The 23,752-nt window shown below is 42.3% G+C and overlaps 1 protein-coding gene across 2 annotated transcripts in view; it reads right to left on the bottom strand.

Annotated features, from left to right (window-relative positions):
* The window catches only part of ACSM5 (acyl-CoA synthetase medium chain family member 5), a 29,346-nt gene extending 10,464 nt beyond the window's left edge, over window positions 1-18,882 (bottom strand). For both annotated transcript variants that reach the window (XM_010388561.2, XM_030925586.1), the window contains exons 1-8: window positions 18,751-18,882; window positions 16,759-16,977; window positions 10,165-10,375; window positions 8,996-9,206; window positions 7,899-8,042; window positions 5,258-5,411; window positions 2,227-2,306; window positions 282-405 (exon numbers count right to left, since the gene is read on the bottom strand). In XM_010388561.2, the coding sequence (XP_010386863.2) occupies window positions 282-405; window positions 2,227-2,306; window positions 5,258-5,411; window positions 7,899-8,042; window positions 8,996-9,206; window positions 10,165-10,375; window positions 16,759-16,962 (1,128 nt within the window). In that variant the 5' untranslated portion in view covers window positions 16,963-16,977; window positions 18,751-18,882. The remainder of the gene's footprint in view (window positions 1-281; window positions 406-2,226; window positions 2,307-5,257; window positions 5,412-7,898; window positions 8,043-8,995; window positions 9,207-10,164; window positions 10,376-16,758; window positions 16,978-18,750) is intronic.
* Between the last annotated feature and the right edge of the window lie 4,870 nt (window positions 18,883-23,752).

Genomic DNA, 23,752 nt, shown 5'->3' with positions numbered 1-23,752 from the left:
CTGAGATTTTAGTGCATCTGTCACCTGAGTAGTGTACATTATACCCAATATATAGTTTCTTTACCCTCACACCCCTCCTGCCACCTTCCTCCTTCTGAGTCTCCAAAGTCTTTTATACCACTTTGTATGTCTTTGCATCCTCATAGCTTAGCTCTTGCTTATAAGTGAGAACATATAGAAATCAAAAGGGAAGGAAAGCTGATGGAGTTTTGTTATCAGCTTTTCCCCTGGGTGGAGGAGAGGTGGGGCCCTGGAGGGGACCTGGCCCCTCCAGTACTCACCGTTTCAGACTGGCCATAGCCTTCGTACAGCTCCACACTGGTCTGGCGTTTCCACTTCTCCCTCACATCAGGGTTGAGGGCCTCTCCTCCAGTCAGACAGTGCCTCAGGCTCTGAAACTGGTACCTTTCTCAGGCAGGAAAACAAAATCACCTATGTCAGGATCTTCATACCACCCGACTTCTGGTGCCACTGCCCAGACGCAAACACCCACAGGCACTAGAGGGTACATGGCCCTGCTTTTTAATCTGCTCTAAGTGAGTCCATCCTCTGGCTTTGCAACCATTCTCCTCATGGACAGATAATTTTTAAAAGATTCATCCTATCTGAGTTTGGGATAAAATCAGAAGCTCATATAATAGGTTTTGGCATAATATGGTAAGTTCCAGGTAACTTGGCCAAAATAATTTAGTTGGAAAAAAACTGATTGATCATAAATTGGTTAGGACAATAATCTGATTGAAAAGGATAGATAAATCAATTAGAAATTGAAAAGATAGGCCAGGCACCATGGCTCACACCTGTAGTCCCAGCACTTTGGGAGGCCAACGTGGGCAGATTGCTTGAGCTCGGGAGTTGAAGACCAGCCTGGTCAATGTGGTGAAACCCCGTCTCTACCAAAAAATACAAAAAATTAGCCGGGTATGGTGGCACATGCCTGTAGTCCCAACTACTTGGAAGGCTGAGGTGGGAGGAAAGCTGGAACCCAGGAGGCGGAGGTTCCAGTGAGCCAAGATCATGCCACTGCACTCCAACCTAGGCGACAGAGCAAGACTCTGTCTCTGAAATAAATAAATAAATAAATAAATAAATAAGAAAAAGGAAAAGAAAGGAGAGAAAAGAAAATTGAAAAGATAAAAATTAGTCCTCTAAGAATCCCACAAATTCCTACAGATTAATTATGTTGCAAAACGCCCTCTCTGTTCAACAAATCATCCAAACTAAAAGAAAAAAAAAAAATTCAGTGATTGCAAGTACATTTTCAGTCTTGGAGGAGAGGGGAGATCAAATTGGCTTGATAAAGTACTTAGTACTACCAAATGGCATTCAAAGACATTGTTCTTAACAAGGTACTTGGAGCTTGCTTTCAGCCAAAATCATCATCTGGAGATGCACATATCAGATCAATGAATGGGATGAACTTCTTACATTGGAGAAGAATTCACTTTTAGAAGCATGTAAGAACTCCCTCCTCTGGGCACTTGGTGGGTAAATTCATGTGATTAGGAAAGATGAGAGGATGACTCCTCATGACTTGGGGGAGGACAAAAGAGGGAGAACAGGTCAGGGTTGGTGGGTACTGAAGGACGGTGGGCCTTTCTCCATATACCCCAGCAACTAGCCCTGTTCTGCCAGAAGATGTTGCTTTGGCTTCATCTAGGATGGAGCCATCATCAGTGCCTTGTCCCTTTCTCTTGGGTGCCCAATGGCATGTGGTCAGAGAACAGTTGGCTGGGGTGAGTCTGAGGCTGAGAGTTGGGGCATCTACTGTGGTGTGGGCTTGTTAGTTTCACCAGACCTGAGGGCCCTGGCCACAAACCCCACTCCATAGGTGGCTAACAATTGTCCAATCATTTCTCTCACCTCACAGAAGTAGCAAACACACTGTTGAGAGAATAGCCCATGGGTGTATGGTGTGGTGAGAAGCCTATCTCAGGTGCTAAAATTTCAGACTGCCCTAAATCTATTTAGTTCCATCTGGATGCAAATTTTTGGGGGCCAGAAGCTTGTTCTTGAGGGGCATCTGTGAGGTTTACAGGTATGTTGACTTGTCAATGTGTATGTGTATAAATGTGTGTGTGAGAGAGAGACAAAGAGGCAGAAAAATATATAGAGACAGAGAAAGATAGAAAGAGAGTTGGAATGAGAGGATACTTGTATGTGTGGATACCCATGCTGTATAGTCACATACTTAGGCCCTCAAAGCACCAAACAGATGGGCTGTACCTGGTCAGATCCTCCTGCACAAGCAGCCGAAAGATGGTTGGGACACAGCAGAGGGTGGTTATCGGGAATGTGGAGAGAGTCTAAACAAAAGCAAAGGGTGAAAGATGTCCTTAGAATCACTGGGGTGGTACCATGAAGATGGAGCCAAATGCACTGCATCTTTATATTCTCACTACCAAAGCAGAGAAGTTGAAAACTATGTGTGGAATCCAGCATCCAAGATGGTGCCCAGTGACCCCTACTTCCTAGCATTTGCACCTTTGGAGGAATCCCCTCTCACCTCATACCAAAGTGGGTCTGTGACAGCAATGGCATACTGTCAAGGTGATGAATATCACTTTCAAGATTCAGTTGTACAAAGACTACGGTTTCTGTCTTGGATGTTCTTTCTCTCTCCCTTTCTTGGATCCCTTGTTCTGGGGGAAGCACGCCACCATGTTTTGAGTATGCTCAAGCCATCCTATGGACAGGTGCACACAGTGAGAAACTGGAGACTCTAGCAAACACCCAGTGAGAAATTGAAGTCTACTAAAAACCACCAGTGAAATTTTTTTGTTTTGTTTTGTTTTGTTTTTTGAGATGGAGTTTCGCACTGTCACCCAGGCTGGAGTGCAGTGGCAAGATCTCAGCTCACTGCAATCTCCATCTCCCGGGTTCAAGCAATTCTCTGCTTCAGACTCACGAGTAGCTGGGATTACAGGCACCCTCCACCATGCCTGGCTAATTTTTGTATATTTAGTGGACACGGGGTTTCACCATCTTGGCCAGGCTGGTCGTGAACTCCTGACCTCATGATCCACACGCCTTGGCCTCCCAAAGTGCTGGGATTACAGGCATGAGCCACTGCACCCAGCCACTGTGAGTTTTTAAGCAATTTTCCAGCTTCAGTCAATCCTTAAGATGATTGCAGTCCTAGCTGATATCTTTTTTTACATTATTGTGGTAACATACACACAACATAGAATTTGCCCACTGGAATGGTTTTTAAATGTATAGTCCAATGGGATTAAATATTTCCACAATGTTGCGAAACCATCACTACCATCCACCTCCAGGACTATTTTTATCCTCTCAAACTTAAACTCCATACCCATTACACAATGATTTCCCATTACTCTCTGCCCTAACTCCTTGTAAACACCGTTGTACTTTCTGTCTCTGAATTTAACTACTCTTGGTATCTCATGTAAGTGGAATCAGACAATATTTGTCCTTGTATGACTGTCATGTTTCACTTAGCATAATGTCCTCAAGGGTTATCCACATTATATCATATAACAAGATGTCCTTCCTTTTTAAGGCTGGGTAATATTCCCTTGCATGTACACACCACATTTTGTTTGTTCATTCATCTGTGGATGGACACTTGTGTTGCTTTCACCTTTTAGTTATTGTTAATGCTGCTATGAACACGAGCGTACTTTGCTGACCTCTTGATTGCAACCTCATGAGAGACTCTATTCCCAAATCCCCTCATTAAGCTGCCTCCAGCTTCCTGACCATCAGAAACTGTGAGATAAATACTTGTGTTTTAAAGTTCTATGTTTGGGTATAATTTATTACATAGCAATAGATAATGAAAACACTATGTCAGAGCTGGGGGCAGTGTGAGGAGAAAGTCCATACACTGGCTGATCAAGCACTACATGGATAATGATGGTGATGAGTTTGATCATGATGATAATAGCCAATATGGGTTAAGAATCTACTATATTTGGTCCACCATGTGGTACCAGCTTACTCCTGCAAGAATGGCCATAATCAAAAAATCAAAATAGATGTGGGCGTGGATGCAGTGAACAAGGAACACTTCTACACTGCTGGTGGGAATGTAAACTAGTACAACCACCTGGAAAACAGTGTGGAGATTCCTTAAAGAACTAAAAGTAGAACTACTATTTGATCCAGCAATCCTACTACTGGATATCTACCCAGAGGAAAAGAAGTCATTATATGAAAAAGATACTTGCACATACATGTTTATAGCAGCACAGTCTGCAATTGCAAAAATGTGGAACCAACCCAAATGCCCATCAATCAAGTGGACAAAGAAAGTGTGGTATATAAATATATGTAATGGAATGCAACTCAGCCATAAAAAGGAATGCAAAAGATAAATGCTTTCAGGGGATGGATACCTCATTCTCTATGATGTGATTTTCACGCATGGCATGCCTACATCAAAACATCTAATGTACTCCATAAATATATACACCTACTATGTACCCACAAAAAGTAAAAATTATTTCAAAAAAGAACCTACGATGTGCTGGCCCCTTTGCCTTGTATCATTTCATTCTCGCAGCAACTCTATAGAGATATGTTATCCCTTTCTTACAGGTGAGGCTGAAACTGCAGCTCGGGGAGGTTAGGCAACTTCCCCAAGGCCACACAGTTAGAGAATCAAAGGTGTGGGATCAGAGTCCAGGTCTGCCTCTTTGACTGATGGCATGACCTGTGCAGTTAGCTACCAGGTGATACAGCTTATCTCAGTACAAATAATATGAGCAGAAGAGCCCTCTGACATGACACTTAGGATGACACTTAGGATGTGGGGGCCTGGAGAAAGGTGACCTGTGTCTTGACTGGGGGCACCAATCTCCTCCCTCCCTATAAGAAGACCCTGGGAGGCTGAGCAGGAGTCACCAGGACTCTCTAGTTGGGCCAACTACTCATGTTAAACACCATGGACAGTAGCATTTGGATTTGAGGCACAGACTGATTTTGCCTAAGGGTTTGACAAATATCTAGGGTTTTGGCGGAGGCATAAGGAAGAAAGTGGTGGAGACAAGGGCACCCCATGCAGGAGAAATAGCAATGAAATGGTCTTAATCTAGGAATCTAGCTAGAGCATAGGCAATGATGGAAGGGAACCAGGTGGTCAGGAACCAGATTACGGAAGGCCAGGGAGCCACACCAAAGAAGCCTTAGAGTCACTGATTCATGTGTTTTCTCCTGCAGCCTGAAATCTATATCCCACTCATCTGATTTATACCCAACACATATGGGGTGTTGTTGGTTTTCCTCTTACATTCAGGATAACTTTGGCATCAACTCGGGGCAGCTCATGCACAAAAATGCAAGCTCCATTAGGCCAGGCAGAGAAGAGAGTCCAGGCTGCCTTCACCCAGCCAGTGTCAGTCGTGTTCCAGAAGATGTCCGATTCGGTCAAGGCCACCCACCGTCTGCCAAAAATTAGAGAACGTCAGCACCGTTGGCGATGACTCTACCTTTAAGAAGGATTGTATTATCTATATCACCACATTGGGAGCCCTGCTTAGTGGGTACTCACTTATCCTTGTGAAACCTGAACAAGAACCATCAAGTCAACTATTGTCTCGACAGGCATTTATTGAATATCTTCCATGTACCTATGCCCTAGACTAAGAATACAGAAGCAAAAAGAGTTTCCAGAAAGTTCACAGTCCAGTGGATGTGATATATAAGGGAAAAAGTTAACCTCAGTACTCTGTGCTAAGGTCACTTTATTTAGCCAACATTTATTTAGCACTTAGTCTGGGTTAGCACTAGGGATACAGAAATGAACAATTAGTCTTGCTTTAGGGCCTTAGAGTTTAGGAAGTATAAATATCTAGGAAGCCGCTGGAGAGCATGTTTTAACAGAGCTAAACACAAAGTCTTGTGCAATTACAGAGAATAGGCACCTAATCCAGAGGAATGTTGGAGATGAGTTTCTGAGAAATGCTCTGGTAGGGGAGATGACACTTGAGTTAGACATAAACAATGCATAAGGATTATATAGGTGAGGCAGAGAAGCAGAAGCATCCCAGGAATGGGAAACAGTGTCTGCAAACATGGAAGACAGAAAAGCAGTCATGCACTTGAATCCTGGGACCCAGGCACTCCTGGTTCTCCCCCTTTCGTTGGCTGTTCCCTTCTCAGTCTCCTCTGCTGAGTCCTCCTGGTCTCCCCTTCAGTGCAGAAATGGCTCAGGCACTCAGTTCTGAGACCCACTCTCTTTTCAGTTTATATTACACTTTGCTGATCTCATCCCATCTCATGGTATGAAATACCATCTTTACACTGATAAGTTCAGCATGAATCTTTCTCTCTAACTTCAGACGTGTATATCCAAATGCCCACTCAACATCTCCACTTTTAACAAGGGGATGGAGATGTCTAAGAAGACTCTTAAATTGACAACTCTATAAACAAACTCTGTTTTCTTCCCACTAGACAGCTCATCCCACAGTTCTTCCCCCATCATTTAGTGCTTCCAGTTGTTCAGGCCATTCTTCTTAGAGCCGTCCTTGACTCCTCTTTCTCATTCCACACTGATTCTGTCAGCAAGTCTTATTGGGTCTAGGTTGAAAACACATTCAGAATCTCATCTCTTCTCCCACTTCTCCCCAGGCAAGCTACCATGCTTGCCTCTTAATGCAATAGTCATCTTCTTTAGCTGTTTCCTCTACAGTTTCATTGTGAACCCAACATTCTGAGTGAGCCTTTAAAAACCGTATTAGATTACGTCACTCCTCTGCTCAAAATATCCAATGCTTCTCAAAGAAAATTAAACATAGAATTACCATATGATCCAGCAATTTCATTTCTGCATGTATACCCAAAAGAAGTAAAAGCAGAGACTCTAACAGATACTCGTATGCCAGTGTTTATAGCAACATTATGGACAATAGCCAAAATGTGGAAGCTACCCAAGTGTCCATCAACAGGTGAATGGATTATTTAAAATGTGGTCGAGGCCAGGCATAGTGGCTCATGCCTATAATCTCAGCACTTTGAGAGGCCAAGGCAGGAGGATCATGAGGTCAGGAGTTCGAGACCAGGTTGTCCAACATGGTGAAACCCCATGTCTACTAAAAATACAAAAATTAGACGGGTGTGATGGCAGGCACCTGTAATCCCAGCTACCTGGGAGGCTGAGGCAGGACAATCGCTTGAAACCGGAAGGCAGAGGTTGCAGTGAGCGGAGATTGCACCACTGCACTCCAGCCTAGGCAAAAGAGAAAAACTCTGTCTCCAAAAAAATAAAAAATAAAAAAAAATAAAAAAAAAAAAAAACAAATAAAATGTGGTCTATCCATACAATGGAACATTTTTCAGTCTTAAAAGGGAGGGAAATTTTGACACATGCTATGACATGGATGAAACTTGAGGACATTATGCTAAGTGAAAGAAGCCAAATTACAAAAGAAAAGGACAGACTGCATGATGCCAATCACACGAAATATCTGGACTATCAAATTCACGGAGATGAAAAGTAAAATAGAGGTTACCAGGGGTGAGGGGAAAGGGTAATGGGGCGTCATTGGGTAATGGGGGCATAGTTCTCATTTGGAAAGATAAAGTAAATTCTGGAAATGGATGGTGATCATGGTTGCACAACAGTGTGAATGTATTTGATGACATTAAACTATACACTTAAAAGGGATAAAAGGGTACATTTATGATACATGTATGTATATGTTTATATATGTATGTGTGTGTGTGTGTGTGTGTATGACTACGATTTAAAAAGAAACCTCCAGTGGCTTTTCACCTCACTCAGAGTAAAATCCAGAATCAAGATCCTTCCTGAGCTGCTCCTATTGGCTCTCTGACTTCAGCTCCTGACATCTTTCCCCTCACACCACTCCCTCCAGACCACTCGCCACTTTCTGTTCTTGGATCCTCTAGACAAGCTGCTCTGGTACCTTCCGCTGGCCACAAAACCCAGTCCGTAGCTGCTCTGGGAGTGCTCGACCATCTTGGGGGCCCCGGTGGTTCCGCTGGTGAAGTAGATGGCCAGCGGGTCTCCACTCTTTGTCCTCAGGCAGTTGTGCTCTGTAGGTGCCTCCCTGTAAAACGTAAAAACACTAGGTGGCGCTACCATGGTAAAAACAGTTAGTAGCACCGGTAATATGTATAACAACAATATGACTACCGTTTCATAAACATCACGTGTGAGGTGCTGTGCTTGAAAGCTCTGGCTTGGGTAACCTGCAATCACCTCATTGGGTAGGTACTATCATTATAACCTTTTTGCAGACAAGGAAACTGAGGCTCAAATGGTTAAATAACTCACTCAGAAGAGCCCATGCTTTCTTACCAAGGTATGAGGACTTTCTGGTAGAACACACACGTCCGTGTCTATAATTCTGCACATTTAGGCACAGCTTCCACCCCCACCCCCATTTCTAATAATTTAGAACTGTTTTCTAAAGGTTTCCCCCAGTATGGGGTTTTGAGATCTGGGTAATTCTCAAAGTTCTGAGATCTGGATGACCAGCTAATCCACTGGCTCTCATCCCTGGCTGCAACGTGAAGTCCCCTGGTAAATTTTTGGAAGAAACTTGTCTATCCACTCTGAACAAAATAAAATCGGAATCTTTGATGTTTTCTTAAATGTTTCTCAGTAATTCTAGTAACAACCAAAATTGAGAACCACTGATCTAGGCCCACCTGACAGCTCTTCAAAACCATATGGGCTGATTTTTTTTTTTTTTTTTTTTTTTTTTTTTTTTTTGAGACAGTGTTTCGCTCTTATTGCCCAGGCTAGAGTGCAATGGCGCGATCTTGGCTCACTGCAACCTCCGCCTCCTGGGTTCAAGTGATTCTCCTGCCTCAGCCTCCCGAGTAGCTGGGATTATAGGCATGTGCCACCACGCTCAGGTCAGTCTGGCTGCCAAGGGGGAGTGTTCCTCTCTGATTCACTCTCTGTGTGTGAAATCAGCAACGCATTTCATCTTTTGTTGCTTAAAGGGGAAATGACTTCATTTTTCTGCTGTTCTCCTGAAGAACCCCAATTCACCGGAGGAGTTCCCTGAAGTTCAACCAGCCTGGCCGACTGTCGCTGTCTGACACCAGCAGCTTGGTCTGGAGGGAGGGGCATTCAGGGCTGATGGCATCCACCCTTGGAGCTAGGGAGTCACTGGTGATAATGGACTTGGCTCTGGACGCCTGCAGCCGATACTTGAGGTCCTTCTCCGTCAGCTGAGTGACACCCGGAATCATGACAACCCCTGGCATAAAACAGAAGGGGATGTTGACTGGATAGCAGGGAAGGTCTTGGGTATAGAGGTAAGAGATGAGGGCAGGAAGGGGCTGGGGAGGGTTGGAATGCCTGAGCTGGAAGAGGTAACAATAATAATAACAGCCTAAAAACCCTAGCCTTCTGAATAAGTGCATGATCACTTATTCACTCAGCATCAGTGGAGGCTTGCTAGGCTCACTGTGGCCTCTTTCCTCCTCTATTTCTCTGCTGAAGGAACCATTCTAAGAAGGTAATGTTTCACTGCCCTGGACATTCGTGACAGTAGGAGGAGCTGTCCCCCTAACCTCCTGCAAGGGATAATATCACTATTTCTTTGATTTCCTCTTTATCTGCCTTCCTTTGGCAGCTGGATGATGCTGTGACAATGAGAATCATAAAGTCTAAGAGTGAAACTAACATAGATTGGTTATAGGAGTCCCTCATCTATAACTGCATTGTTCAAGTAAAAATCTAGCAACTAAAGCAAGGCTCCCAAACCATGACCAGCAGAAAATAAGCTTGATTTGTCCCAGTCAGGACTTTTTAAAATGATAGGTGCCAACATTAAAAGACAGGAGGGTTTTTCATAAAAATCCAGAGTTTTCCATTACAAATCAGAAGTTCTGATAACACCGGTATTCATCTTGTCGTGGGAACATTTGGTTCGAGTTGAGAAGCAGCGACCCCATTTCATAAAGCATGTGATCTCCCGTTTGCCGCAGTTCTCACCACTCTCTACTGCCTTGCACTGACCTGCTTTTATCAATTACATCACTATCTGGCCCCTACTATGCAATCACATCTGTGACTGTTGGGCAAATAGGAAGTAAGCACAACTCCACCTAGGGTTTATTTTTGCTCCATCTTCAAGACTCTGTGGACACCGCAAAGCTCTGGCAGGTTGTGTCTGACCCCAGCTAAAATTCCCAGCAGCCCTGCTTACTGACCTGTCCGCATGCAAGCCACACTGACCAGCCACCACTCCGGGAGCCGTGGGAGTACCAGCATCATTCTGTCCCCAGGCTGCAGGCCACATGCACCCTCCAGCACATTGGCTGCCTTCCTGGACTGCTTCCCCAGCTCCTCAAAGCTCCACTTGATCTCTGCTCCTGTGCCATTGACCCACCAGAAGGCAGGATTTGGGGGGCGGTGTCCAGCCTAGATGGTGGTGCAGGCAGAAAAAAAATAGACGTAATTTATTGAGAATTTTTGTTTGCTTGTTGCTGTTGTTTAACGTTTTGTAGTAGTTCATGTAAAATTCACAGGGTTCCAAAAGCAAGGCAATATGGAAAGGCATGCATTGAAAAGGCTTGCTCCCTTCCTTGTACCTATCTGCCCTGTTTTCCACTTCCTCTGCCTCGCTAAGTAACCAACTGTATTAGTTTTTTGCATATCCTTCCATAGGGTCTTTAGGCAAACACAAGCATATATATTTTTTCTACTATCTTTTTAATGCAAAAGGTAGCACATGATTTACACTGTTTTCTGTTTTTCCCTTTTTTATTGAAATATAATTCAGGTACCATAAAAATCACCATTTTAAAGCGCACAACTCACTGTTTCTTAATATATTCACAAGGTTGTGTAACTATCACCATTCTCTAATTCCAGAACATTTTTGTTGCCCTAAAAAGAAACACTGTACAAATTAGCAGTCCGTCCCCATTCCCTCCTCCTCCAGCTCCTGGCTACCACTTATCTGCTTTCTGTCTCTATGGATTTGCATCTTCTGGATGTTTCATATGAATGGTATCATACGATATGTAGCTTTATGTCTGGTTTCTTTCACTTTGTACAATGCTTTCAAGATTTATCTATGTCATATCATGAATTGGTATTACATTTTTTGATGGCTGAATAATATTCCACTGTATGGATAGACCACGTTTATCCATTCATCAGTTGACAGACATTAGGGCTGGTTCCACTTTTTGGCTATTTTAAATAACACTGCTATGAGGATTTATGTACAAGTTTTTGTGTGAGCACATGTTTTCTATTGTCTTGGATATGTACCTAGGAGTACAATTCCTGGGTCAGTACTGTAATAACTCTATGTTAACTTTTGGAGGAACTGCCAAACTGTTTTCCACAGCACTGCACTATTTTACATTTCCATCCAGGCATGTTAGAGGGTTCTAATTCTCTGCATCATCTCCAACACTTGGTATTGTGCCTTTTTTTTGTTGCCATGCCACTGGTTATGAAGTGGTATCTCCTTGTGGCTAGAATTTGCATTTCCCTAGTGAATAAAGATGTCAAGCATCTTTTCATGTGTCTATTGGCCATTTGTTTATATTCCTTAAGGAAATGTCTATTCAGATTCTTAGCCCATACTTTAATTGGGTTATTTGTCTTTTTTCACTGTCGAGTTTGAGTTCTTTAAGTGTGGTAGATACTAGACCCTTACCCAATATGTGATTTTTCAGATATTTTCTCCTATTCTGTGAGCTGTCTTTTTACTTTCATATACAAATACTATTAATTTTCATGAAGCCCAATTAATCTATTTTTTTTTTGTTGCTTTTGCTTTAGAAACCATTGCCTAATCAGAGGTCACAAAGATATACTCCTATGTTTTCTTCTAAAAATTTTCTTATACTTTTTGTTTCTTCATTTAGGTCTTTGATACATTTTGAGCTAATTTTTGTATTTAGTGTCAGGTAGGAGACTCAATTAATTCTTTTGCATGTGAACACCCAGTTGTGCCAGCATCATTAGTTGGAAAGACAATTATTTCATCCATTTAATTGTCTCGGTACCCTTGTTGAAAATCAATTGATCGTAGATTTGTGGATTTATTTCTAGACTCTGAATTCATACCTATTTATCCAAGTCTATCTTTATGCTAGTGCCACACTGTCTTGGTTACTGTAACTTTTCAGTAGATTTGAAATAGAAAAGTGTTAGTCTTCTTTTTTTTCCCAAGGTTGTTTGGTCCCTATGGGTCCCTTGCATTTCCATAGAACTTTTTGAATCAGATTGTCTGTTTCTGTAAACAAGTCTCCTAGGATTTTGATAAAGTTTGCATTAAATGTGCAGCTCAATTTGGGGTCTATTTTCATTTTAACAATATTCTTTTAATCCATGAGCATGGGGTGTATTTCTATTTGTTTATATCTTTTCCAGTTTATTTCAGTAATGTTTTGTCATATTCCGTGTACAAGCCTTATACTTCTTTGGTTAAATTTACTTATATGTGTTTCATTCTTTTTGATGCTATTAGTAAATAAAATTATTTCTTAACTTCATTTTTTATTGCTCCTTACTTGATTATTGAGCATTAAGTTATCTGTTCTTAAAATACAATGATCATGAAGCAGGGATTCCATAATAGTCACAGACATATCCATTCAAACAATGGATTAAAATAAAAGGAAAACAATGAGTCACCAATTCCAAGCAACTCTGAATCCAACTGAGAAAACTCTGTTCTGTTTCAAAGCCCTTAATCCTCTGTGGTTGTGGCTTTGCTTTCTAGTTGCTCAGTTCCACCCTCTGGGCTCCCAATTCCACATTCTTGGCTAACAACTCTGCCCTAAACAATCCTTTCTTTTTCAAGAAGGGTAACACATGTTTGCAGCTAAGTAGCTTTAACCACCTGCTTCCTGCCTGTAGAATTTGGGGAGTCCAAAAGCCTTCTTTTATATTTTCCTCTCTCTGTCCAGATGGCAGTGTTTCTACTGATATAACATTCTCAAGAAACTAATGGTTCTCTCATGTATGTCTCAGTGATTCATCCCATTAGAGAAGTGGCTCCTCCACAGATCTTTTCCACATAATCCCATCTCTGTTGCTGGTTTCTGCCTCCACGACTGAAGGAACTCAGGAGCCTCACGTCTAAGCTCTTTAAAAAACTCTCTGTAACTTTTTGATACTTGAATTGCTGGCAAAAGATTGTCCAACCACACTCTTGGATTTCCCTTTGCAGCATACTTTTCTGACAGTGAATATCCTAACTTTAATGTCTTTTATAATACAGGAAGGCTGAGAATTGTTCAAACCACCAAGTTCTGGCTCTGTTTTTGCTTAACAATTCTTTCCTCTATCTCTTTCTTTCCTTTAGCATTGTAATATAACCAGCAAGAAGAAATCAGGCCACATCTTCAACACTTGGCTGGGAAATCTTCTTAGCGAAATATCCAAGGTCATCCCTTATAAGTTCTTCTATCCATATAGCTCTAGGACGCTAGTCAGCCAAAATTTCTGCCACTATGTAATAAGGATCCACTTTCCTTCAGTTTCTGATATTACATTTTTCACTTACTTCTGAGTTTTTATTATCTGTGCCTTTAATGTTCATATTTCTACCAACAGTCTGTTCATGATTCATGATTCTTTAAAACAATACAAGTCTCATCTATCATGTTCCTCCTTTCTTTTTGAGGTCTCGCTCATTAATCATTAATATCTGCATTTCTACTAACAGTCTGCTCAAGGCAATCTAGGCTTTTTTCTGTGCTCCTCAAAATTTTTCCAGCTTCTACCCATCACCTAATTCCAAACCTGCTTGCACATTCTTTGGTATTTATTACAGCTCTCATTGCTACTCTTGGTGCCAAATCTGTATTGGTTTCAAATAATCCCATCTATTGCTGCTGTAATAAATTACCACAAACTTAGTTGCATAAAACAACATAAATATACAGTCTTATAGTTCTGGAGATAAAAAGTTCCAAATCAGTCTTGGTGGACTAACATCAAGGTATTAGAAGAATTGTTTTCCTATTGGATGCTTTAGTGGAGAACCTGTGTCCTTGCATTTTCTAGTTTTTAGAGGCAATTCACATCCCTTGGATCATGGCCCCACATCACTCCCACCTCTGTTTTCATTGTCACATCTCATTCTCTGACTCTGACCCTCCTTCCTTCTCATAGGGTACCTTATGATTATATTGGGCTCATCCAGATAATCCAGAATAATCTCATCATATGAATATCTTTAGTTATAATAATGTTTGCAAAGCCTCTTTTGCCATGTAAGATAACATACTCACAGGTTTCAGGGATTAAGATGTAAAAATCTTGGGGAAGGAGTACATTATTTTGATAACCATAGCCATGCTATTTCAAGTTTCTTTGAGTATCTTGTAAATTTTTGTTAAAAACTATACATTTAAAAGTACATCATTTGATTACTCAGGAAATCAGATTCCTCCCCCACCATCCATTCCCTGCAACTCTCCAGAGTTTGGTTTGTTGTTGCTGATTGTTGTCGTTTGTTTAGTGACTTTTGTGAACCATTTCTGTGAAGTCTGCATTATTTGTTCTGTGTGGCCACTGAGATCTCTACTTGGTTAGCTTAGTAGTCATGATTAGACAGAAATTTCTTTAAATGCCTGAAACCAATAAATCTCACAGTCTTTGGGTGGGTGTTGAGGCACACCTTTAGCATTCAGCCAGGCAATTAACAATCCTGCCTTAGTCTTAATTTCCTGCGTGCTCAAATTCTCAGTCTGCCACAAGTGAGAGCTTAGAGTTTCCTCAGATCTTTCCTAAGCATGTGCAAAGCCCTGGGAAAGAACACAGCCTTACTTAGGTGTGTTGATTTCTAGATTTCCAGGAATACAATATAATTTTAGATTCTCCAGCTTTTCTTTTTTCACTCTTTGGTGAGTCTATTGTTTGTCCCACTGGTATCCATCACCTTAGGCAACAATGAAGCTATAACATTTGTCTGGAATTGTTTTGGACAAAATCCCCCAGGGAAAAGGCTTTTCTCATTGATTGAGCTTCAAGTTGATTCAAATACACTTTTACAAGTAGGGTCTTCTAAAGAACCAATGGGCAGCTCAAATAATAACAGTTCTTCATAAGTGAAGCTTTGAAAAAACTCCAATTCCATTCTGTCCCCTCTAATGGTTGCCATTATGCACAAGAAATGGGGGCTGTTATTTTTCAAGGCTACCGCATAGCTGGAAAATCCTTATTCTACCATTTTTTCCTCACCTAATCCTGCTTGCTTGTTTTTATCATTAGGAGAAGTCTTCTAAGGATGCCCCTAGTATTGCAAAAAGAACTTAGATTTTTGTAGGCCATCAGGAATGGAGCATCCTGGCTTCATCTCTTACATGCGCTTCTCATTTAATTCTATTACTCTAAGTAGCATATGGTATGACTACCATTTTACAGATGAGAAAGTTGAGATCTAAAGAACTTAGGGCACTTGTCCAAGGTCACACTTCAAGTACATGGATGAACAATGTCTATCTGACTGCAAAGCCTGCTTTAAAGTCTCAGTCATCCTCATACCACCTTCATAAGTTTCACTATATCTGCTGACAGTTAATTTTACTGTATCTACTAACAATGCCATTTACATCATATTTTTTATTTAAACAATCTCATCTTATAATTAACATGAATACAATTCTTTGAATTAAATTTTATATTTCCAGTTTTGTATTCTCCAGCTTTTCTTTTTTCACTTTTTGGTGAGTCTATTGTTTGTCCCTACTGTTATCCATCACCTTAGGCAACAACGAAGTTAAACATTTGTCTGTAATTGTTTTGGACAAAACCCCCAGGGAAAAGGCTTTTCTCATCAGTTAAGCTTCACATTGGTTGAAATACAGTTTTATAAGTGGGTCTTCCTCTTATATTGAAAAGTTAGTATCATGTAACACAAATAAAAAGTAACCATGAAATAGAGAGACTCAACAGACACAGATATAAAGGAAAATAAAGAAGAAAGCAGATGCACAGAGACACACAAATAAATCAGGGTTATCTTATTCAATTCTATGTATCTGTTATGATCTGCAAAAAGCTTTGAGCCTGAGTCCTATTCTTTCCTTATTTTATTTTGTTTTATTTTATTTTATTTTATTTAATTTTTTGAGATGGAGTCTCGCTCTGTTGTCTAGGCTGGAGTGCAGTGGCATGATCTCAGCTCAATGAAACCTCTGCCTCCTGAGTTCAAGCAATTCTCATGCCTCAGCCTCCAAAGTAGTTGGGACTACAGGTGTGTGCCACCATGCCTGACTAATTTTTATTTATTTATTTATTTATTTATTTATTTATTTATTTATTTATTTTATTTTATTTTTAGTAGAGACAGAGTTTCACCATGTTGGTGAGGCTGGTCTTGAACTCCTGACCTCAGGTGATCTGCCCTTCTTGGCACCCCAAAGTGCTGGGATTATGGATATGAGCCACCGCGCCTGGCCTTCTTTCCTTATTTAGAAGAGAAGTGCATGACACTGAGCAAGAGACATCAAAGACAGAGTAGCAGCAAAACAAAACTTCCTCCTTCAGTTGATGAACAACTAGAAGGGAATCAGAAGGGACATAACTGTCTCACTGTGTGATTTGGGCTCAAGGGACACTTCAGAGAAGGAACAAGCATGTCTAAGGCTCACAACACTGACTCAGATTTTTTTTTCCTAAGTCTCAAATGCTAACAGTTTACATTTTAGAACTAGCAAAATTCCCAGGTCCAAATTTCCTCATCAACATGTCTTGGAGCCTTGAGTCTCATTGTGGTACCTGAGGGCAGCCTCAGATGCCCCAGATGGACTCTAGGACAGAACAGGCTTCACCTCTTCCAGCCGACTCCACACATCCAGCACATCATGGGCAAAGTTGAAGTACTCAGGCACCGGCTGCCTTCCCAGGCTGATGGCTTCCCAGGTGGCCACGATCTTCTGAGGAACAGGTAGAGGTGCTGGCTGCCCGGGAGACCCACAGAATCCCCTGGAGTTCCTCCGTACCTGGAGGACCAGGTGTCTCAACCATGGTCTCATGTGGTCGCCTCCTGTCTGTCACCAAAGAAAGGAAAGAGGGCATTGTCATAAATTCTGGACTTTGTGGACAACACGGAGGTTAGGAGAAACGTGTGGTCAGTGCTGACAGTGACTGTGGTCCCTACTGACTTGTAGAACAAACTCTCCACCTTCAGTCTCAGTTCTTCTGTGTGATGGTCATTTCTCTCCTCTGACCCCGAGATCCATCCTTTTGACCTCTCACTGACTATGGGTCTCTGGGTCTGAGGTCTGAAATCACAGCCCACCTCTCAAGGTTCAGTACTTCAAAAGGAATCCCTCAAAAAGCCTTTGGCCAATCCTGAACTGACCTTACAAAGTTGAAGACAGCCCTAGGGCAGCACTGTCCAATAGAGATAGAATGTTAGCCACCTGTGCAATTTACAATGCTCTACTACTTCCACTAAGAAAAGTAGAAACAGGTGAGATTTATTATAATAATACATTTTATTTAACCAGATAGAGCCAAAGTATGACCATTTCAATGCATAGTCAATAGATGAATAAATTGGTAAAGAGATATTTTACATACTTTTATTTATTTTTTGTTTTTTTGGTACTAAGTCCTCAAAATCGGATATAGATTTTACCCTTACAAACACGTGTCAATTTGGACTAGCCACACTTCAAAGGCTCAAAAGCCACAAGTGGCTGCTGCATGGCATGATGTGCTTTTAGTGTCTTTTTAATTTTTTAAATTTTTTAAAATTAATTTTATTAGTTTCAAAATTTTTATTATTGTGATTTTTGAGACAGAGTCTCACTCTGTTGCCCAGGCTAGAGTACGGTGGTGCCATCACAGCTCACTGCAGCCTTGAACTGAAGCAGTCCTGCCACCCCAGCCTTCCTACAGCTGGAACTACAGGCACTAGCCACCACGTATGGCTAAATGTTTTAAAGGTTTTTTTGTAGAAACAGGATCTCACTGTGTTGCCCAGGCAGGGCTTGAACTCCTGGCCTCAAGTGATCCTCCCAACTCGGCCTCCCAAGTGCTGGGATTACAGATGTGAGCCACTGTGCCCAGCCCAGTTTTAGTGTCTTGCTACTCAAAGTGTGATCTGGGGACCAGCAGATGGGGCCCCACTCTATACCTGTAGAATTAGAATCTGCAAGTTAGCAGGATGTTCAGATGTTAAAGTTAACATGTTAAAGTTTGAGAGACATTGGCCCGGGAGCTGCATGTGACCTCAGTTTCAGTTTCCTTGCATTAAATTCCTCTTAGTAATAATAATAACAAAATATGGTAATAACAAAATGTGGTAATAACAACCAACAAGAATAACGTGGCACAGCAAGAAAAACCGTAACAGCTACAGTCTATCGAAGGCCTACTGTGTACCAAGCATTTTAAAAGTGCTTATAGGCATTATTTCATTAAATCGTTATAACAGCTCTATGCTGTAAATGTTATTTTCTCCATCTACAGATAAAGAAAGTGAGGCTTAAGGGGAAAAGTGACTTTCAGGTTTCACCTCCTGGAAAAACATAGGCCCCAGCCTCTGCAGTGGCCACCAGGCCTAGGCCTGCGCCTCAGAGACTTCCTTTCTCTGACCCACCTCTCCTGCCCCTCACCTCTCCTGAACTCTGCCCCAATCCTTTCCTCAGTCTCCCACCCCTGGATTCCTCAGGCGCCTAAACAGCTGATAATTTAGAATCCCCAGGCCTCTTTCCCATTCCCGGACACCATTTCAGATGTCACTTCCTGGTTTAATCGGCAAAGGCCTCAGAGGCAGCTGACACCTTCGGCTGAAAACTTTCTTTCCAAATTACCTTGCTCTTGAACCAAAGTAATGCAAAAGGTCTCTGTTTTCTGTTTCAGCTGAACGGAGCAGACCTGAATGCCTGTAAACACTGGGCTCCCTCAGAAAACAGCCTCCCACAGGGAACTTCGGCCCCAAATGCAGCCAAGAGTGGGCAGAGCCAGAACCCAGCAGCTGACACAGTGGCTTTAACTGGTCAACTGGTCAGGGTGTGTTGAGCCAGTGAAAGTGGCCTCCTGCCAAGTTTTCTCAGTACTCACAGTGGCTGGAAGATCAGACCTCAACTGTCATGCCTGGTGGGTGCACTGAAACTGGTGGATATATTCCCTAAAAATTCAAGTTGCCATCTAATCAGAAAAAGCAACAAGAAGATTATGATGCTTTAACAGAAAAGGTACAATAGTGATAATAATATAAGTCAGACTTTGTTTCTTTTCTGCTTAGAACCCTCCAATAGATACAGAGAGAACAGAGGAGTGGTTCCAGGGAATGGCTCTAAGGCACCCCTTTGAAGTCATAGAATTGTTCTAAATTTGGATTGTGGTCATGACTGCACAACTCTGTAAATTTACTGCCAAAAATAGTAATAATAATTGTACACTGCCAAAAGAAGTTTTTTTGGGTGTTTGTTTGTTTGTTTGTTTTTTTGTTTTTTGAGACAGGCTCTTGCTCTGTCACCCAGGCTGGAGTGCGGTGGTGCAGTCTTGACTCACTGCAACCTTCACCTCCTGGGTTCAAGCGATCCTCCCACCTCAGCCTCCCAAGTAGCTGGGACAATAGGCACACACCACCACGTCTGGCTAATTTTTGTATTTTTTTGGTAGAGATGGGGTTTCAACATGTTGACCAGGTTAGTCTCAATTCTTGACCTTAAGTGATCTGACCACTTTGGCCTCCCAAAGTGCTGGGATTATAGGTGTGAGCCACTGCACCTGGCACAAAAGTGGTTTTTTGAAAAAGCTTCCTACAGTTCCCTATCTCACTCACAGTCCAAGCCAAAGTCCTGACAATTGCCAGGCGCGGTGGCTCACGCCTGTAATCCCAGCACTTTGGGAGGCCGAGGTGGGTGGATCACGAGGTCAGAAGATCGAGACCATCCTGGCTAATACGGTGAAACCCTGTCTCTACTAAAAATACAAAAATTAGATGGGCGTGGTGGTGGGCACCTGTAGTCCCAGCTACTCTGGCAGGCACCTGTAGTCCCAGCTACTGGGGAAGCTGAGGCAGGAGAATGACATGAACCCGGGAGGCGGAGGTTGCAGTGAGCCGAGATCACACCACTGCATTCCAGCCAGAGACACAGCAAGACTCCGTCTCAAAAAAACAAAAACAAACAAACAAACAAAGAGTCCTGTCAGCTGCCTACAGGGCCCTACAGGAATTCCTGCGAGTTTTTCTCCTCAAACCCCATGTCTCACTCTGCTCCAGCCATGCTGGTCTTTTTGTTGTTTGTTCTCTGAAGTTCTTTTTAAATTATTTTTAATTTTTGTGGGCACATAGTAGGTATATACATTCATGGGTTACATGAGATGTTTTGATACAGGCATGCAGTGCGTTAGAACCACACCAGGGTAAATGGGGTGTCCATCACCTCAAACATCTATCCTTTGTGTTACAAACAATCCAATTATACTATTGTAGTTGTTTTAAGCGTATGGTTAAATTATTTTTGATGATAGTCATCCTGTTGTGCTAGCAAATACTAGGCCTTGTTTATTCATTCGTACTACTTTTTTGTACCCGTTCACCATCTCCCTTCTCCTCCAACTCCCTGCAACACTTTCCAGACTCTGGTAACCATCCTTCTATTGTCTCCATGAGTTTATTTGTTTTCCTGTTTAGCTCCCACAAGTAAGTGAGAACACAATGTTTGCTTTCTATGCCTGGCTTGCTTCCCTTCATGTAATGACTTCCAGTTCCATCCATGTTGTTGCAATGACAGGGTTATGGGTGTCCTATAGAGAGGACGCTGAACGATTAACTGCCTTTCTTTGCAGTGATTCAAACATCACACTGGATTTTTATCTGTCACTGTATGTTGTTCCCCTGTGACTCTGTCTCATTTCCTGGCCTGGCCAGTTTGGCTCATTTCCACGCAGGCAGCTCCTCTCCCTTGCTGCCACGCTTGGCCACAGGGAACCATCTTCTGGGCCCTCAGTGTCCACTTGCTCAGCATTCAGTCCTCTACTGCGACCCAGAATACAACCTCATCTCTGAATCTCCAGCCAGATCTAAAGATACAATCTCTACCCTCAGTAGGGTGGAGACTGTTGGATATTATCTCTTTTTCCAGCAGTCTAATCTCAATATCACTACTCTCCATCAGTACTTTTTAAAAGAATATATAATCATAAGACATGAAAAATGTTTCATAAATGTTCAGTGAAAGAACTGGATACACTTTATAGATAATATAATCACAATTTTATTTTTAAAAAGTATATATTAATCCCATACATAACAAAATATGAATGTTTCTCTAAGTAAGATGATGTACGATTTTAATTAACTCATTTTTTCTGTATGTTCTATGTTTTATAAATTAAATCCTGTTCTTTTCTAATCAGAAAGAAATTAATGTTATTTTACAAAAAGAAGCTTTAAGTTGGGCACAGTGGCTCACGCCTGTAATCCCAGCACTTTGGGAGGCTGAGGCGGGTGGATCACCTGAGGTCAGGAGTTTGAGACCAGTTTGGCCAACATGTTGAAACCTCATCTCTACTAAAAATACAAAAATTAGCCGGCTGTGGTGGTGCGTGCCTGTAATCCGAGTTACTCAGGAGGCTGAGGCAGGAGAATTACTTGAACTCAGGAGGCAGAGGTTGCAGTGAGCCAAGATCGCACCACTGCACTCCAGCCTAGGCAAGAGAGCGAGACTCTGTCTCAAAAAATAAAAAATAAAAAAATAAAGAAGCAGCAGCTTTATCGGTAAATGAGTATCATCATGAAAGTGTCTATGTTATGCCAAGAAACAACTAACTGTGTGCAAGAGTGAAGGAAAGTGAATAAAGGCCATTTGAGATAATAACCCAAGTGTTTTAGTTTGTGACTAAAAGTTGACAAGTGTGAAAGATGTCAAAATAATACATGCCAGAGTAGATTGTTGATTTGGACAGGGGAGAAAAAAGAGTCAAACATACCCCAGGAATTATTTACAAACACAGCATCCAGAAAAGGAATAATTGGCAAGAAAAGTTGAAAGGGACATGATGAGTTCAAATTAAGACATTCGGGTATTTAATGAGTGTGGTTCAACCAAAAAGAGCTCTTCTAATAGGCAGATGGAAAACAATCTTAATAGTAAATGCAATGAATTTATCAAATCCAGGGGAGTAAATGAGGGAGTAACTTACAAAGGGGAATATTTGAACTCATGCATTTAAACAAGCCAACAAAAGTATAGAAGTTAAGTATGGAAAGAGAAGAGTGGGGCCATGTGCCGTGGCTCACGCCTGTAATCCCAGCACTTTGGGAGGCCGAGGCGGGCGGATCATTTGAGGTCAGGAGTTTGAGACCATCCTGGCCAACATGGTGAAACCCCGTCTCTACTAAAAATACAAAAATTAGCCAGACATGGTGGCACGTGCCTGTAGTCCCAGCTACTCGTGAGGCTGAGGCAGGAGAATCGCTTGAACCCTGGAGGTGAAGGCTGCAGTGAGCGGAGATGGCGCCTCTACACTGTCTCAAAGAAAAAGAAAAGAAAGAGAAGAGCAAAGCGCTAGGACTAAAACCCACAGATGTTAAAATTTAGTGAAATGAATGTTAATCATCTCCATTAGTATTTAATAAGAGTTGGGCAGCAGATAGCCAAAGGCTGCAAACTCTGACAATAATAACGATGCTAGTAATATCAACAGCCTTTTCTTTATTCATTCAACAAATATTTATTGAGCACCTATCACCTGGTAAGCAAAGTAAATTATGTGCAATTTAGAAGATAATTAATGTTATGAAGAAAAACCTGGAAGGATGATGAGGAACGCCTGAGACGGGGATGGGGCACTTACAAGTTTAAACGAAGTGGCCAGGAAAGGCCCAACTGTGGAACTGAGATTTGGGCAAAGACTGGAACAAGCTAAGAGGGTGAACCTTGAGTCTACCTGGGTAAAGAGCCTCCCTAGCAGGGAAAACCACAAGTGCAGAGGCCCTGACATTGTATTGAAGGACTGGCAGGGACACACCAGTGTGGCTGGAGCAGGATGAGTAGAGATCTTTCTCCCCAAGGAGATGAGGCCAGGGTGGTGATGGGTGAGGGGGCTACTGCCTTTCAGGTACCGAGCTGCTCATTTTGCATAAATCATCTTGTTTTATCCCATCCCCCTCTTGGGCGTTCCTCATCATCCTTCCAGGTTTTATTTTTCTTCATAGCCTTAATTATCTTCTAAATTCCACATAATTTACTTTGCTTACAACACCCCTCTGAGTTAGATGCCATGTTACAGGCATGGAAACTGAACCTCAGACAGAGTAAGTGACATTCTCAAGACCCTACAGCTGTTCAAGACAGAGCTGGGATTCAAATTCCAATCCATAGGCACTGAGTTCAGAGCCCTCCTGGGCCATATCCAGCACCCCACAGTGAGTTTTGTTTCTGGCCCTTCAAGTGAACTCAGCAAGGGCTGCCAGGCAGGGCCCTCTCTTACTCAACAATGGCCCATTCTTCTCCAGGGTCACCCCCGGTCCCCTAGAACCCCAGAACTCAGAACTGCTGCTGAGGCTGCTGTGGCCTCTGTGTGCCCAGGAAGGGACTTCATTTCTGCCTGTGGATTTCTTTAGAATGCCCAGCCATCTGCGGGTCCTGCCCTGATCACAAGGAGAAGCCAGGAGCCTCCTCTTCAGGCTACAACCTCCCTTCTTAAGGGCCGCAGAGTTTGTGGCCCCACCCCCAGCACAGCCCCGGCTCGGCCCCAGTAACCCTGGGAGTGGCCTTGGCTTCCTGCAGGTACGAGCTTCAGTGAAAATGGGAAATCTGACTGACGGGCCCTGCCTTGGGAGGCTTTTCTCTGCCAGGT

This window comes from Rhinopithecus roxellana, chromosome 20, assembly GCF_007565055.1.
Source record: "Rhinopithecus roxellana isolate Shanxi Qingling chromosome 20, ASM756505v1, whole genome shotgun sequence".
In the NCBI taxonomy this organism is placed as follows: Eukaryota; Metazoa; Chordata; class Mammalia; order Primates; family Cercopithecidae; genus Rhinopithecus; species Rhinopithecus roxellana.
The sequence above is the reverse complement of the archived record's forward strand: the minus strand, read 5'-3'. Positions and strand labels throughout refer to the sequence as shown.